The sequence below is a fragment of the Notothenia rossii genome (genome assembly GCF_949606895.1).
Source record: "Notothenia rossii genome assembly, chromosome: 11".
In the NCBI taxonomy this organism is placed as follows: Eukaryota; Metazoa; Chordata; class Actinopteri; order Perciformes; family Nototheniidae; genus Notothenia; species Notothenia rossii.
This window is the reverse complement of record NC_136910.1, coordinates 6,951,946-6,965,832: the sequence shown is the minus strand read 5'-3', so window position 1 is coordinate 6,965,832 and position 13,887 is coordinate 6,951,946. Positions and strand designations below refer to the sequence as shown.

The 13,887-nt window shown below is 39.6% G+C and overlaps 2 protein-coding genes across 3 annotated transcripts; one reads left to right on the top strand and one right to left on the bottom strand.

The window, feature by feature from the left end:
• Positions 1 to 102: 102 nt before the first annotated feature.
• eif2ak1 (eukaryotic translation initiation factor 2-alpha kinase 1) lies at positions 103 to 13,861 on the bottom strand. Of its 2 annotated transcripts, none has more exons than XM_079657580.1 (15): positions 13,489 to 13,861; positions 12,015 to 12,182; positions 11,379 to 11,515; positions 10,852 to 10,895; positions 10,666 to 10,765; positions 10,490 to 10,570; positions 10,305 to 10,398; positions 10,147 to 10,195; positions 9,301 to 9,667; positions 8,160 to 8,268; positions 7,968 to 8,074; positions 2,192 to 2,306; positions 1,994 to 2,073; positions 603 to 836; positions 103 to 458 (listed from the first exon to the last, which is right to left on the bottom strand). In XM_079657580.1, exons 1-15 carry the CDS (start codon positions 13,637 to 13,639, stop codon positions 345 to 347), a joined length of 1,950 nt encoding a protein of 649 aa, XP_079513706.1. In that variant the 5' UTR covers positions 13,640 to 13,861; the 3' UTR covers positions 103 to 344. The 2 variants fall into 2 exon arrangements, with proteins under 2 accessions (XP_079513706.1, XP_079513707.1); XM_079657581.1 differs by lacking the exon at positions 13,489 to 13,861 and adding an exon at positions 12,351 to 12,507.
• On the top strand, positions 3,093 to 7,966 carry LOC307023911 (ankyrin repeat domain-containing protein 61-like). The gene is made up of 5 exons (XM_079657583.1): positions 3,093 to 4,187; positions 4,488 to 4,582; positions 5,164 to 5,326; positions 6,553 to 6,750; positions 7,270 to 7,966. Exons 1-5 carry the CDS (start codon positions 4,119 to 4,121, stop codon positions 7,894 to 7,896), a joined length of 1,152 nt encoding a protein of 383 aa, XP_079513709.1. The 5' UTR covers positions 3,093 to 4,118; the 3' UTR covers positions 7,897 to 7,966.
• Positions 13,862 to 13,887: the final 26 nt, after the last annotated feature.

Sequence of the window (13,887 nt, the reverse complement as noted above, 5' to 3'; positions counted from 1 at the left end):
TGCTTATAGGTCACTTTTCCAATTTGTTATAAGTATACCCCTTTCAAAGCAACATCTCAAATGATCAGAAATAACATAACACTTCTTCCCAGACATCCCACATGATGTAGCAGCAGTAGTTTTTATTGAACAGCTAAATTTAAATAAATAATTGCAACATTAGATTCAGATGTACAAGACACACTCAAATGCTCAAACACACTCAAATGCTCACACACACACACACACACACACACTCTCTCTCTCTCTCTCTCTGCCACTTGTACCAAGCGAGCAACACATGGTACAGCAGTGGGTGAATAAATCCAGTTTTGATAGTCTTTGAGGCAATTACTCTTTAAGCATTAGGACTTGTCCGACTCAGAGGGGTCTGAGCTCTGAAGGCGACTGATCTGTCTCCTCAGCTGCATGATCTCCTCCTCCTGCTCTTCAACCCTTCTCTGCAGACCATGAATCACCTGAAGAGGAAAAAGAAAAGTTTGTATTGTAGTTATTATTAGGATTATTGCATTTTGTGTTTTAGTTATTATTAGGATTATTGCATTTTGGAAGCACAATAAGTTACCAGAAGGTTAATATGTTTCAAAAATATCCCAACATACTATGTCTTTACTGCAGAAGAGTTCACTCTGTAGAAGCTCGCTGGCTGTGGGCCGAACAGCTGGCTCTTTACTCGTCAGCTTCATGATGTTTTTACTCAGATCCGGCCATCTCTGGCAGAAGGAGTCTGGGATTTTCCCCTCTTTCAGGTCCCCGAGGGTCCGGACGCGCTCCATCTCGGTCCCAAAGGGCTGGAAAAGCTCCAGAGCCAGGACTCCGATGCTGTACATGTCTGACTGAGGGAGCAACAGCACATGACATTTAGAATTACAGCTGTAAAAAAATGACATTAGAATAAAAAATGATGATTAAATGAAGCTCAGCGTAAGTTCTTTCAAGAAGACTGGTATACATTCACTTCACTGCTGCTTATAATCAGCTCATCACGGGCTTTCTGTTAACCTATTACATTCACCACAATCTCAGCAGCGAATCATAGTGCTGCAGCCAAATTTAAAATGGTTCTCTCTCCTGCTGTCAGCTTCGATTTCAGGTTGTCATGCTGCTGACCACCTCCTCCCCATCCACCTCCTTTCATCACATCCAGTGCCAAGAGAGCTAATCCAAAGACCTCATCACATCCCCTCTTCATCCCATCGCCTCATCAAATCCAGATCTTCAGCATCATCACCAGTGTCTAGACCCCGGGGGGTTCCCTATGCTCACGGCTGCATTTCCCCCTTTAGATATACGATTTCAGGATCGGGGTCTTATCGCCAAAGACTTAACATTTATCATGGCATGTGTCAATAAATGTTCTTTAAACAAAATGAAGTCTCTCCTGATTGAAATAAAAGGGGATGAAGTTTGTAAAGTATAGGACATGGTTTCAGCCCACTTTACAAGACATTTCTGAAATGATAAAGGATATCTATTTAGTAGAGAAATGTACCTTTTCTTAAAAGCAATAATCAAGCCGATTTCCTTAATTCTTATTATTTAAGGATGTAAATAATTAACTAAATTATTGAAAAATCATTGTTCTTTACATTTTATCAACACATGTGATGTTTTACATACTGTCTTTATGAAAGAATGTTCGCTAATTGTATTTTTTCTCTTTTGTGGTGGTTGCTTGTTAATTCCTCACTTTCTTTGGCCTAAAAATGTGCAATATCCATACATGAGTTATAATAAGAAATTACTTGTAATTATTGCTTGTTTTGTTTGTATTTTATTCTGTGGCTTTTTATTTGATTGTATGTGTTTCGGTTGCATTATCAAGCACTTTGCCTTGTGTTTAATGTGCTAAATAAACTTGTCCTGCCTTGCTCAAGAAAATCCTTTGGTAGTAAAAACAGATTATTTTTTGAAATACACTTAATTAAAAATAACAGTGGCAAAATATTATAGTACGAATATATGTAATTTTTTTTAGTATGAATATGTTTACCTTTGAATCATAATGGGAGCCCCTCAGTTGTTCAGGTGCAGCGTACACAAAGGTACCAACACCTGTGGTATGTGAGGAATCTGCAAAAATACATCAGAAAGGGTGACTTTAAAGCATATAGCGCCATCTAGTGGTGATACTGTGAAGTACTGTGTTGTGAAACAAAAAAAACGATTTAATAAAAAGGTGAATTATTACCAGTGCTGGGAGAGGTTGAGCTCTTATGGCCGTCCATGAGGATGTCCTTACAGGCCAGGCCAAAGTCCCCAATACGAACATGGCGGTCACGACCATGGAGGAAAATGTTTCTCGGCTGCGGACAAGAGACATTAGAATAAGTTACCTTAGTAAACGGGTACAAAACACAGTGGTGGAATAAGTACTCAGATGTGTTATTAAAGGTGGGGTTGGTCATTTTGGAGAAACCAACTCAACTGCGCTAGAATTTGAAAATACACAACCGGAAAAAATCATGACCATGAGGGCACGAGATAAATTTGTGCACAGATGGAAGGCTGACAGGCAGGTAGGCCATCCAGTTATTTTAGCCGGGTTGGCTAAAATGATTGGTCGTGCTTTTTACAGTACTACGGCTTCCACAGATGACTTTTTTTTGATGGATTTGTTGTCAAAGCACTTAAAGGTGGGGTATGTAATTTCGGAGAAACCAGCTGGAGTGCGCTAGAATTTGAAAATACACAACCGGAAAAAATCTGCCACCTCCTTACAGAGCCCCTCCTCCAACACACACGAACGCGCACATGACCAATGAGGGCACGAGATAAGTTTGTGCAAAGATGGAAGGCTGACAGGCAGGTAGGCCATCCAGTTATTTTAGCCAGACCGGCTAAAATGATTGGTCTTGCTTTTTACAGTACTACGGCTTCCACTTTTTGTCAAAGCATATTAGATAGATATTCATTGCTATCGGGATGTTAAGAGCATTCCATGGAATATAACAAAAAGTGTATCTCTAGCCGGTTTCTCAAACTTACCTACCGCACCTTTAAGTAATAGTAGCAATACTACATTTTAAAGTACTTTGTTAAAAGTCCTGCATTCAAAATCTTACTTCAGTAAAAGAACATGAACAATAGTTTCAGCATCAAAATAGTACTCCTTATGCGCGATGGCCCGTTTCAGAATCGTATATATATGTATATTGAGTTACTTTTGATTATTCAATATTCATGTGTTTTCATCACAACTGGTAAATGTAAAGCTAATTGTAATAACTTCATATACTGCTGCTGGATATCTTAACCTACCAATATGGTTCATGTTGACTTAATAATTAATTAAGCTGATAAAATAAATCTAAATAGTAACAAAAGCTGTAAGATAAATGTAGTATAGTAAAATATTGGCTTCTTAAATGTAGAAGCCAATAGAAGTAAAGTTTTTTTACTTACTAAAGTAAAGTAAGTAAAAAATAAAGTAGCATAAACTGAGAATACTCAGTACAAGTACCTCAAAAGTACAGTACCCGAGTAAATGTACTTTGTTACTATGCACCACTGACAAAACTAACTTTCTCTGTTTTTGCATGTGAGATCTTTTATACAACATATTACACGCAGAAATAAAAAATGTCAGGGTTTCAGAGGGAGAACTGACTCAGAAACGAGTTACTCTATTAAAATACAAATTGTACTTAGTTTTCTGCATTTTAAAGACAGACTGAAGAGCGTGTACACCTTTGCATTGCTCAAAGGAACAAGAACAAACTGTAAGTAGCTCAGAAGGGTGTCACCAGTCCCCACAATTGGCCCTGCACGCATCAAGAAGTTATCAGTAGAGACAGGAAGGCCTCTCACCAAACTTATTAACACTCAAACCGACATGATGAAATCGAAACACAGGAAACAGAAGTAGCTTTTACATTTCCTCTACAGAGAGAGCATAATTAACTGACGAAATAGAAAATGAATGGCTGCACCGACGAACAAGAATAACCAGCCTTTAAAGACAACACACACCTCCTGAAGGACTGAACACACACATAAGCTGTGGTGCCTGGTCATGTTGGAGGAGAGGAAGAAACATGAGGAAAGGAGCAGTCAAGTTTCTCAACAATAAATTCTAAACGGCAATTCTGGATGAAGATCGAAGACGTATAGAGGACATGTCGAATAAATATTGGGGACACTTTCTCCCAACGATAGGCGACACACCTGGAGAAGATCTCTGGAAGGTAAATGCAACCATTTTCCCAAACATTTTGAAGCAAGTAAATACAAGTTTCAAACTATCACGTGTACAGAAAAGAGCGTAACATATATCTAACAATATCTCCAAATCGTTTACAAACAACAACACGCATAAAGACAGCGATAACCATAAGAAACTTAATGATTTCTAACAGTTGGCACGTCTTAAAGCTCCAATTTGATCATTACTTTTTACAGAAAAAAGTAAAAAAGGAAGAAATTCTTGCACATATTTGTAATTTCCAGTGTTCTTGTTTGTCTTGTCTCGTCTCGTCCTGCCTCAGGGCGTCTCTACTCTTCCCCTTCACATGGCTGCAACTTACAGGAGAGCAGCGAGCCTGCAGAGCCTGCTGACAGCCGGAGAAGACCCTGAAATAAGGTCTGCACAAACACACAGCTAGCCAAGTACTTCAAGTATTATCGGGTGGACCATTGGTTCTTTTACAAAATGTTTAAACTGTGAAATTTAAGAGTAATATTCTAAAATAGTCTCGTAGGTTCAGAAAATGATATCACTTAAGTGTTATGACGCTTTGCATGCTTAGTTTAAAACAACAAAAAAGACACTATTGGGACATTATTTAAGCGTCTTTGAGCATTAATAAAAGTGCTATACAAATCTCATGTATTATTATTATAATTATTATGAAACCAGAAATGTAAGGTGCTATCTAGTCTTATACCCTGATATATTGATATTGATATAATATTGATATACTGCCCAGCCCCTACACACACTAACACAAAACTACACACCCACATACACTAAAGAGTAACATTAGGTTGCCGCTTATAATAAATAATAACGTTATAACTGAACTGGAGTTTCATTTTTGGCGACTTCCTGTTACAGATGAGTGACACCTATCAAAGACACCCATGTCACTGGTTCCTTATATTGTTATTTAAAAAAGGAGCGGCTCTCGATCTGCACCAGCTTTACTCTCTCTTCCTCTGCAGGGACCAGCTCGGTCGGACTACTCTGCATTTAGTGATCGCCAGTTGGCCGAGCATCAACCCAAAACCCGGCTCCAGGTTCCAGGCGGCTGTGAGCGGAGAGAGGAGAGGGGCAGAAACCTGTCTGCGGCTCCTCTGTGAGCACGGGGTTAACCTCAATGCAGAGGTGAAACATGTTCACGAAACAGATCAATGTTCCACATCGTTTTGTAGAAAGGGATATTATGGAAGTTTTGAAGTCGGGTAGGTACTTTTCAATAGTTCATTTATTACCTGCACTAGATCAGAATCAGAAACAGAAACAGGTTTATTACCGGGTAGGTTTACACATACGAGGAATTTGACTTGGTCTCATGGTGCATAAAAACAATAATTCAAAACACAGATAGAGAACTAGAAAAATCTAAAAAATAATTTAAAATATAGTAAAATATAATATAACAGTATTTACATTACATTGCAATGGAATGGGTGGAGGATGCCGTCTAGTTTGGAAAAACAGGCAAGACGACAGGCATGGAAGAAAAATAAATGTACTGCTGTGGACGGGACCCAGCAAACAGCACAATTATGTAATTCAATATCAGTTCAAGTCAATGTGTTACGATCCGTATTAGTTTTCCCTGTTTTATTTTTTCCCGTAACCATCTGTTTCTGGTTTCCTGTTTTATTTTGAAAAGTGTTAAAGGAGTTTGATTCAATCAACGGGTTACTGCATTTGGGTCCTATACACTTTGCCTTAACCATGCTGTCTGACAGACCTTTCTGAGAGGGAACTGAATCCATTATGTTATATTATTATACTGGTCCAGTGGCGGTTCTACGGGGTGGCACGGGGTGGCAGCTGCCCCATTTTTAAAACATAGTCATTGACTATGCCGGTTTCAGTTGGATTATTTGTCACAGTTTCTCTGATCAGATCGGTCTCCTCCATTTTGTAGATTATTTAAGACTTTTGAATCCACATAAACACATCGGCAAAATCCGGCTTACTTTGAGCATGTGTTTTAAACAGTTTAATCCCTTTGTGAATTGTTTCCACTTGCGCCGTCCTTTAATTCCTTCATACAGCGGGAATCCAAATGAATGAATCCTGAGTCCAATAACCATCAAAGTCACTCCAATAGTGCTCCTTAATTACGCTTTCATCCTCCTTTAACAAAATACTTCACATTCATCCGGTTTGTGACAGGAGTTGTAGCATTTTGAGACTTAGAAACTTTAACCACCGCTGTTAAATCAGCATATACTTCTGCCACGGGATGCCACCCCTGAAATTCTCCTGCCACCCTCTTGCCACCCCATGAATATTTTTCTAGATCCGCCCCTGTACTGGTCTAAGCTTTCTTTCAAATGTGTTGCCCACGCTGTGTCTCTTGCGGCTCCCTGTAGGTGGAGGGGAGTCAGCAGACAGCTCTCCACCTGTCTGTCCGCTACACGGCTCTGTCTGCGGTCCACATCCTGTCCTGCTGTGGAGCGGATGTGAACGCTGTGGACAGCAGTGGGATGACGGCCTTACATATGGCTGCTGGGGTCCTCCATAAGGACATTATGGTCAGCTTGATCAAGGAGGGAGCAGATTTGAGAATGGTGCGTGTATACTATTTTTTAAATAAATGCTGCATTCATTTGACATTTTACTGCTGTTGATATGAAAGGTTTTGCTAATGTTAACTTCTTTATATATTGTTGGTTAGTTTATTCAGTAGCAATGCATCATGTTCTATCATCTACTTTAGATCATCATGTGTTTGTTGTTTTGTCGTCGTCCTGGGAGAACCAAATATCTCTCTTCTTAAAAAAACATCCCGGTTTTCAGCTTTTGCTGCATTTTCCATCTCATCCCAGAAACAATGTATTTAGATTGTGAAGTATAATCATTTTCTCTACACATAAAGCATCACTTCATTCTTCAGTTAATCATAACTTATCTGGAAATACATGTTTATTAACTGGGCAGGAAAACTTTAATCTGAAAAGTAATTAAAACTCAAATAAAAAAATGCGTATGGAATGGGAGATTGTACTTAAGATCTTGAGTTACTTGAGTACTTATTCCACTTTTGCTCCTCCTACATCAAATTGACTCAGATTCTTGTCTCCTTTCAGGGGGTGAAGCCCTCTGGGAACACTCCTCTGCACCTGGCTGTTGTAGCGATGGCTCTGAAAGCCTTTAAAACCCAGCAGGACGACACCAGCTGCATCTCTGAGCTGCTGGAGCGGGGGGCCGAGGTCAACGCGGTGAACAATGCTGGGATGACACCTTTACACGAGGCGTGCAGCATGGGGAACACAGAGCTGGTGGAGCTGCTGCTCAGGTACGGAGCTAACATCAAGCAGCTGAGCGGAGCCGGGGAGAGCTGTCTGTTCCTGTTCCTGAACCACAGGCAGAATGTAAGGAAGAACTCTCTACTCATTAAACTCCTCAGCCTGACCTCCCCGCTCACTGTCTACAACCACAACAACAACCTTCCCCTCACCTTGACGCTACCATGCTTCTTCAAACAAAGAGACCAGCTGCTAAAACTCACTCAGCAGCCAAGGAGTCTTCAAGACATTTGCAAGAGGGACATTTACCTAAAACATGTCCAAGGCACGAGAGAAGAGTTGAGGAAAATCCTGCCAGAGAAGCTATATGACTTTGTTTTCAACTACTGGGAGGATTCACGCATTTCCTTTGTGCCAGACGGCGACCAGGACTCTTTTAATGACTTGTTACACATTGCTCCAAGTTGACACCTGTGCAAATGACTGCCACAGCTATACCTAAAACATACGCTGAAATAAAATCTATCAAAGCAGCTTACCTTCAGGTCTCTGTGCATGATTCCTCTGGAGTGAATGTACTCCACTCCTTCAAGTATCTTCCTCAACAGGCTGAGTGTGTGTTCTGTGTCAACACATCCATAAGGACCTGGAATTACAAAGAGCGAATTATATATTTGTAATAATCTGTAATGTGTAATAACACCATTTCTCTATGTATAATATGTGTTTACATCTTGAGGTTTGTTCTTCTTTGGGCTTGGTGTTCCTCTCGGAGATCCAGTCCTTCAGAGAGCGCTCACACAGCTGCATCTGGATGTAGAGCATCAGGTGGAACTGGACCTGCAGACGTAAATATTACAGAAAAACTTAACATCGCTTTTCAGTTTTTTTTTCTAAGAAGAAATAAATATTTGTTACTACAATAATTGCATTTTCTTATCCTTCCAACCTTTGCAGCTCCTTCAGTGCCTCACCCCACTACTAATGTGCAATTTACACATATGTGCAATTTACACTTCACTTTTTTACAATATATTCGTTAAGGCTCTTTAAATACCTTTATATTAGGGCTGCACGATATTTTTTAGGACGTGCGATATTAAGTAGGCAAATTAACTCAAACACGTCATGTTACAATTATTTTGCTGTTTGCCACAAAAGGAAAACTCGCGCGGCTCTCATGTCAGGGGTACTTCAGTGAGTGACAGCAAACCACCAATCACAATCACATCTCCAAAGCAAACGGACCCGGTGATTAAAGGTAAAAACACGGAATAAATCAGTTTGATGTGTTTCTCCAGTTCGGCGCTGCTAACCGAGCTAGCTCAGCTTGTTGCTCTGATAACTTAAGATCCAGACGTCCGTGACTAAAATCCTTCATCCGGTTAAATATAGTTAATAAAAAATACCAATTGTATAGCATTAAAGTTCAAGAAAGGATGGTCTGCTGTCTTTTCTTCAATTCCTGTATTTTTTCATATCGCAATATATATCGCAGGTCAGTTTTTTCCAATATCGTGCAGCCCTACTTTATATGCTCACTTACTTGTTATCATAATGCTACTTTATTTTTCACCATGGTATACTTATTGTTTATATTCTTAATAATGTGTGCTTATTCGCAGTCCATTCTTCTTCCTTTTGCATTTTGTTATCTGAACTGTGTGACACCAGTCACCTCTGTGGAAACATTGGTATAACTGCCTTTTTAAAATTTATATTTGATTTGTCTTTTAAAAAATGGACCTTGAGTCTCTTCAATAAAGCTGATGACGATGATGTACATTGCTGCTGAGTTTCCCCACTGAGGGACAACAACGTACTTTCTGATTATCATATCTCTGATAGCTGTAAGCCTCATAAAGCACAGACCTCTTTAGGAGGCTTGGTGGGGCGCAGGTCGGCCCACTGCTGGAACTCCTGGTCGTAGCAGGAGTTGTTGTTCAGCTCGATGCCGCTCCTGCTGGACCCGTCCTCCAACAGAGCCGAGCTGCTCATGGCGGGACATTTGGAGCTCTTCGGGGGTGCTCGCTTTCCCAGGAACACACAGGGGACGTAGTTATTGGGAACCCGCCGCATGGTCTTGGGACAAACCACCTGACCTGTCTCTGGTGTCGGGACTAACGCTGTGAAGGGATCGTTCTCTCTTGGCAGTTCTTTGGTATCTGTAGATGCTTGACTCCGGCTCTGGAAAAGGATTGATGAGGAGACGCTGCTGCTGTAAGAACTCTGATCAGAGCTGTGAAGGAAAGAGCAAAGATAGATTTAGTGTTATTGGACAAAATAAAATATGATAAAGGATCTCCATGACATGACTTTGGATTTAGTTGTGACATGTTCGTTCAAAATATCGCATGCCAAGGTAATTTCTGCCAATAAGGGTAATTCATGCTATTTCTTTAAAGGAATAACCAAACACTTTATTAAAGGAATAATTCACCCCTAAAATGATCATTTGTATGTACATTTCTAACAACTTGTTAAGTTAGTATTTTTAAATAAAATAACTCGAGCAGTATAAACAAGGTCTCATAAACTAGTATTATAATATCCGTTCGAGTACTGTCAAAGCAAGTTAAAACTGCGAATTAAAATAGCACAAACTCATCAATAAACCTGATGTATATGTTTTAAGGCAACAACTTATCATCGATCTGATTATTTATTCCATCAGGCTTAAAAAATGACAGAAAATGGTAATCAGTTAATATTTTAGACCTGTCGTTTTGCTCAGGTGACTCCAGTGCAGGCAGCAGGGACGCAGGATCTGCAACAGAAATGTTTGTTACGATAAAGCTTCTGTTATGAGAAGAACTGTAATTCTTTACTCAGTGAATATGAACTCTCAGACAAACAGAACAGCAGTAAATACTCACATGCTGCGGGCTGAACATGTTCCATCCACGCAGTGTGATAGCCGACAACATTCCCATGCAGCAGGCTGGACAACATCTTGACTTCTCTGAGGACCTAAAGCCAACAAGAAATAACCAAATGATTACTCTTTGATATATCTGGGAGTCAAAATACTTGACTGATAAAACACTGATGTATGGCCCACCTTCATGCAGTCATCCTTTGAGACTTTTTTGATGAGGATTTTCTTCACAGCATAATATTGTCCATCCAGTTTGTTCATAACCTACAAGATGAAATCAAAGAAAGCATTGTATCAAGTCATGTTCTGCTTCAAAGGGATGGGATACAAGTAGCATGGATTAGAATAAAGTGGAATACCTTAAAAACATTTCCATATGATCCCTTTCCGAGCCGAAGCATTTCTTCAAATTCACTAAGATACCGGGATGTCTGCGCTTGGAACAGTCCCTCCTTAGGTCTGTGGGAAAGGAAAAGAAAAATATCTTATGCAATACTTTTTAATCTAGCAACTCAACATTCAAGACTACTAAAAGTACAACTTACCTTACAGCAGGATTGTGCGTGTTTGACCCGAGACCTTGTTGGCCCTGCAGAAAGACATAACAAGAGTAACCACACTGAGGATAATGATGAGAATTAACACTGCAACCAAAATCTATAACATTATCCCTTCACTATGTATCAATACTAAGCAGTATGCAACGTTATGGGATGTACATTTGATGGAAAAAGTGTGATAGCAGAATGTTTTGTGTGGTTCATATGCTGTAGGATAATGTAGAAGAGACAGTCCTTTTCTTTTACTATATCATGTCCTAGTGTTCTGATAGTCAAAGAACCATATTTCTAAATAGTATCAACATGTAGCTAATGATTTTCTACACAAAATGTTTAAATTACAAGTGGATTTCTCAATCGTTTGTTTTCTATTTTCTTAAATATTCATCCACATTTTTGTTTTTGAGTTAATGGACAATTTCCTACCAAGCACAAATACCGACTCTAGGTAAAAGTAACATTATTACAGAGTGACAACACACTATAATATCCCTATGGATGTGTCCAGTTACCTGAGGATACAGCGAGGAGCTGGCAGCGTGCAGCAGCTCGGTGAAGGCCCGGTTGTGCTGCAGTCTGACGGTGCTGAACTCATCGCTGATGGCTAAAGGTGAGAGGAGGTTCAGGGCGGCTAGACGCTGGCCTATAACTGTGAGAGGAAACAAAGAAATGACATCATTAGGAATATTAACAAAAATCTGAAGACCTGTCTCACAGCCTGATGAAGTGACAGGATGGTAAACATGTATTTCAAACAAACTGTTTGAATGGTAAATGGACTGCACTTATATATCCAGTCTTTATGACCACTCAGAGCATGTCATCTTTCACCAATCACACCTCAACATACAGAGCAATATGCCATTTTTGCTCAAGGAATCTAACATTCTCACACATTCATTCACCGTTGGCCATGCCATCCGGAGCAACATTTATTTTATTTATTCAGTTATTCAAAAGGGACAGTGCGCATTAATCAACATTTTTGTAAATGTGCCAGAGTTAGCCAAGAGGCTTTTTTTTCATCTGTAGTCCCCGGACAGATTTTGTAAGTCAACCTAAAGACAAATTAAATTGTAAACAAGTAAATACAATCAAACGTGTATAATATAAATATGTTTACTCCAGTACAACATGTCAGTACATACCTTTAAACAGCGTACGTGAGCGCGCTGGGTTGGTCTCATAGACGAAGCACAGGTGCTCCAGGAGAGAGCCCAGCAGGAGGTGGTTGGGGATCGCAGAGGCAAACTCTTGGACCGACGGGTAATGTCTTCCAGCCATCAAGACCTCTCGGTTATTATCTGTGTCGGAAGCTGAGCATAAAAAACAAAAGATGATGCAACAGGCAAAGAGGCAAGAGGAAGTATAATTTGCTGTGTTTCGAGGATTCAGTTCTTTTTTTGTGGCACAAAACAACTTTTTGAAGTCACACTAAAATCAAATACTTCTATACCCGCAATATTTTTTATCGGTAGTCTTACCTTCTTCGATAAATTTAGCTATCATCTCAACAAGGTCTCTGTCTTCTAGGTCCATTTTGTCTGTATGAAAACTCCAATATTAAGCCCTTAAAGATGTACTCATGATTATCCTGTTCACTTCCAAGGCATGAAATGAGCTGATCTTGTGCATACATAAGGGGGGTGTGCACGGCAGTACTGCTTATCTGTGTGGTCCAGGCATTAGCTTCCTCCACCTACTGTACTCACACACTGACTGTCAACACATGACGAAGCTGAGACACTTGGTCACCGTGCCAGAATGAGGAGGAGGGGTCCTTTGGAACTGACACTTTCATTATCCTCACTTCAGCAGACTGTCCTAGTTGTGGAGGGGCAAGTCCTGACTTGTTCTGAAGCAGGAACTACTTGTTTAACTCAAATCAATTTGTCTTGATCTTACATCCTAACAGTGTCACTAGACCCATGCAAATGTATTTGACAAATGCGAGTTTGTATAAGATTATTGGTAAACGGCATTCGGTCACATTTTTACAAAAAGGTCAATTCATATGTTTTGTAGTGTATGAAAATAGCTGAATTAAGTCTTCTGTGGCTATTTTTTCTTTTTTTAATGACTAGGAAATAACCATACTTTGGTAAGGCTTTTCATACATTATTGTATATTTGTTGTCCAATACTTTTACCAATTTGGAGGTTTTTAAATCATATGACACTAGATTTTATATTTGATTTTGAAATTAAAGGTTGGGTTGTCCTGCTATTAAAGGTTGCATTACGATATAATAATGTACTTTTTGACAAATCTCACACTGTTCTAGCTGTTGCCTTTACATGCTTAATCATTAATTGCACACTATTAATAATTATTTATAAAAATTGTGCAAATATTTTATGATAGCATCAATGGTCAAATCCTATAAAATATATCATGAATAAGAGGAGGGGGGCTCATAGTCATTGTAATCACGTGGCCTTTACTACTATAAATACGCCCCTGTATGCTCTTTAAAACTAACTTGTACACTACTCAGAATTTGACATGTTATCCTGGTGTCATTGTGTCAGGTAATGTGGGATGACCATGCCAAGCCACAAAGGATCAGTAAACATTGCATAACATAGGACACATTAAGTAACAGGAGGAAAAGCTGCTTACTGTCAAACTGGACTTCATCGTCCTCCTCGCTTGCCAGATTTAACAGACTAACGTTACTGTCCACCTCATGTCCCTGCAGGATCCAGAAGTTACCGCTGCTTCCAGAACAATCCTCAGACCTCAGGAGTCCTTTGGATGACGAACTGTACATTATTGTGTGTCAAAAAAAATGGTGACCTGTCAAAATAAAGTGCTAATTTTAAAACGCTGCTTCAAGTTCATTCAACTACTTTATATCTACAGTATGCAACGTTAAAATACTTGATTAATTCCGTGTTTAAATCGTCTGAATGTTACATAAAATACAGTAAAAGATTTCTCGATTAAGTCCCAAACGGTCTTCATGTCCATAGACGGCCATGATTCAACAGCCGCTAAGGGACCGTCTGACAATGTACG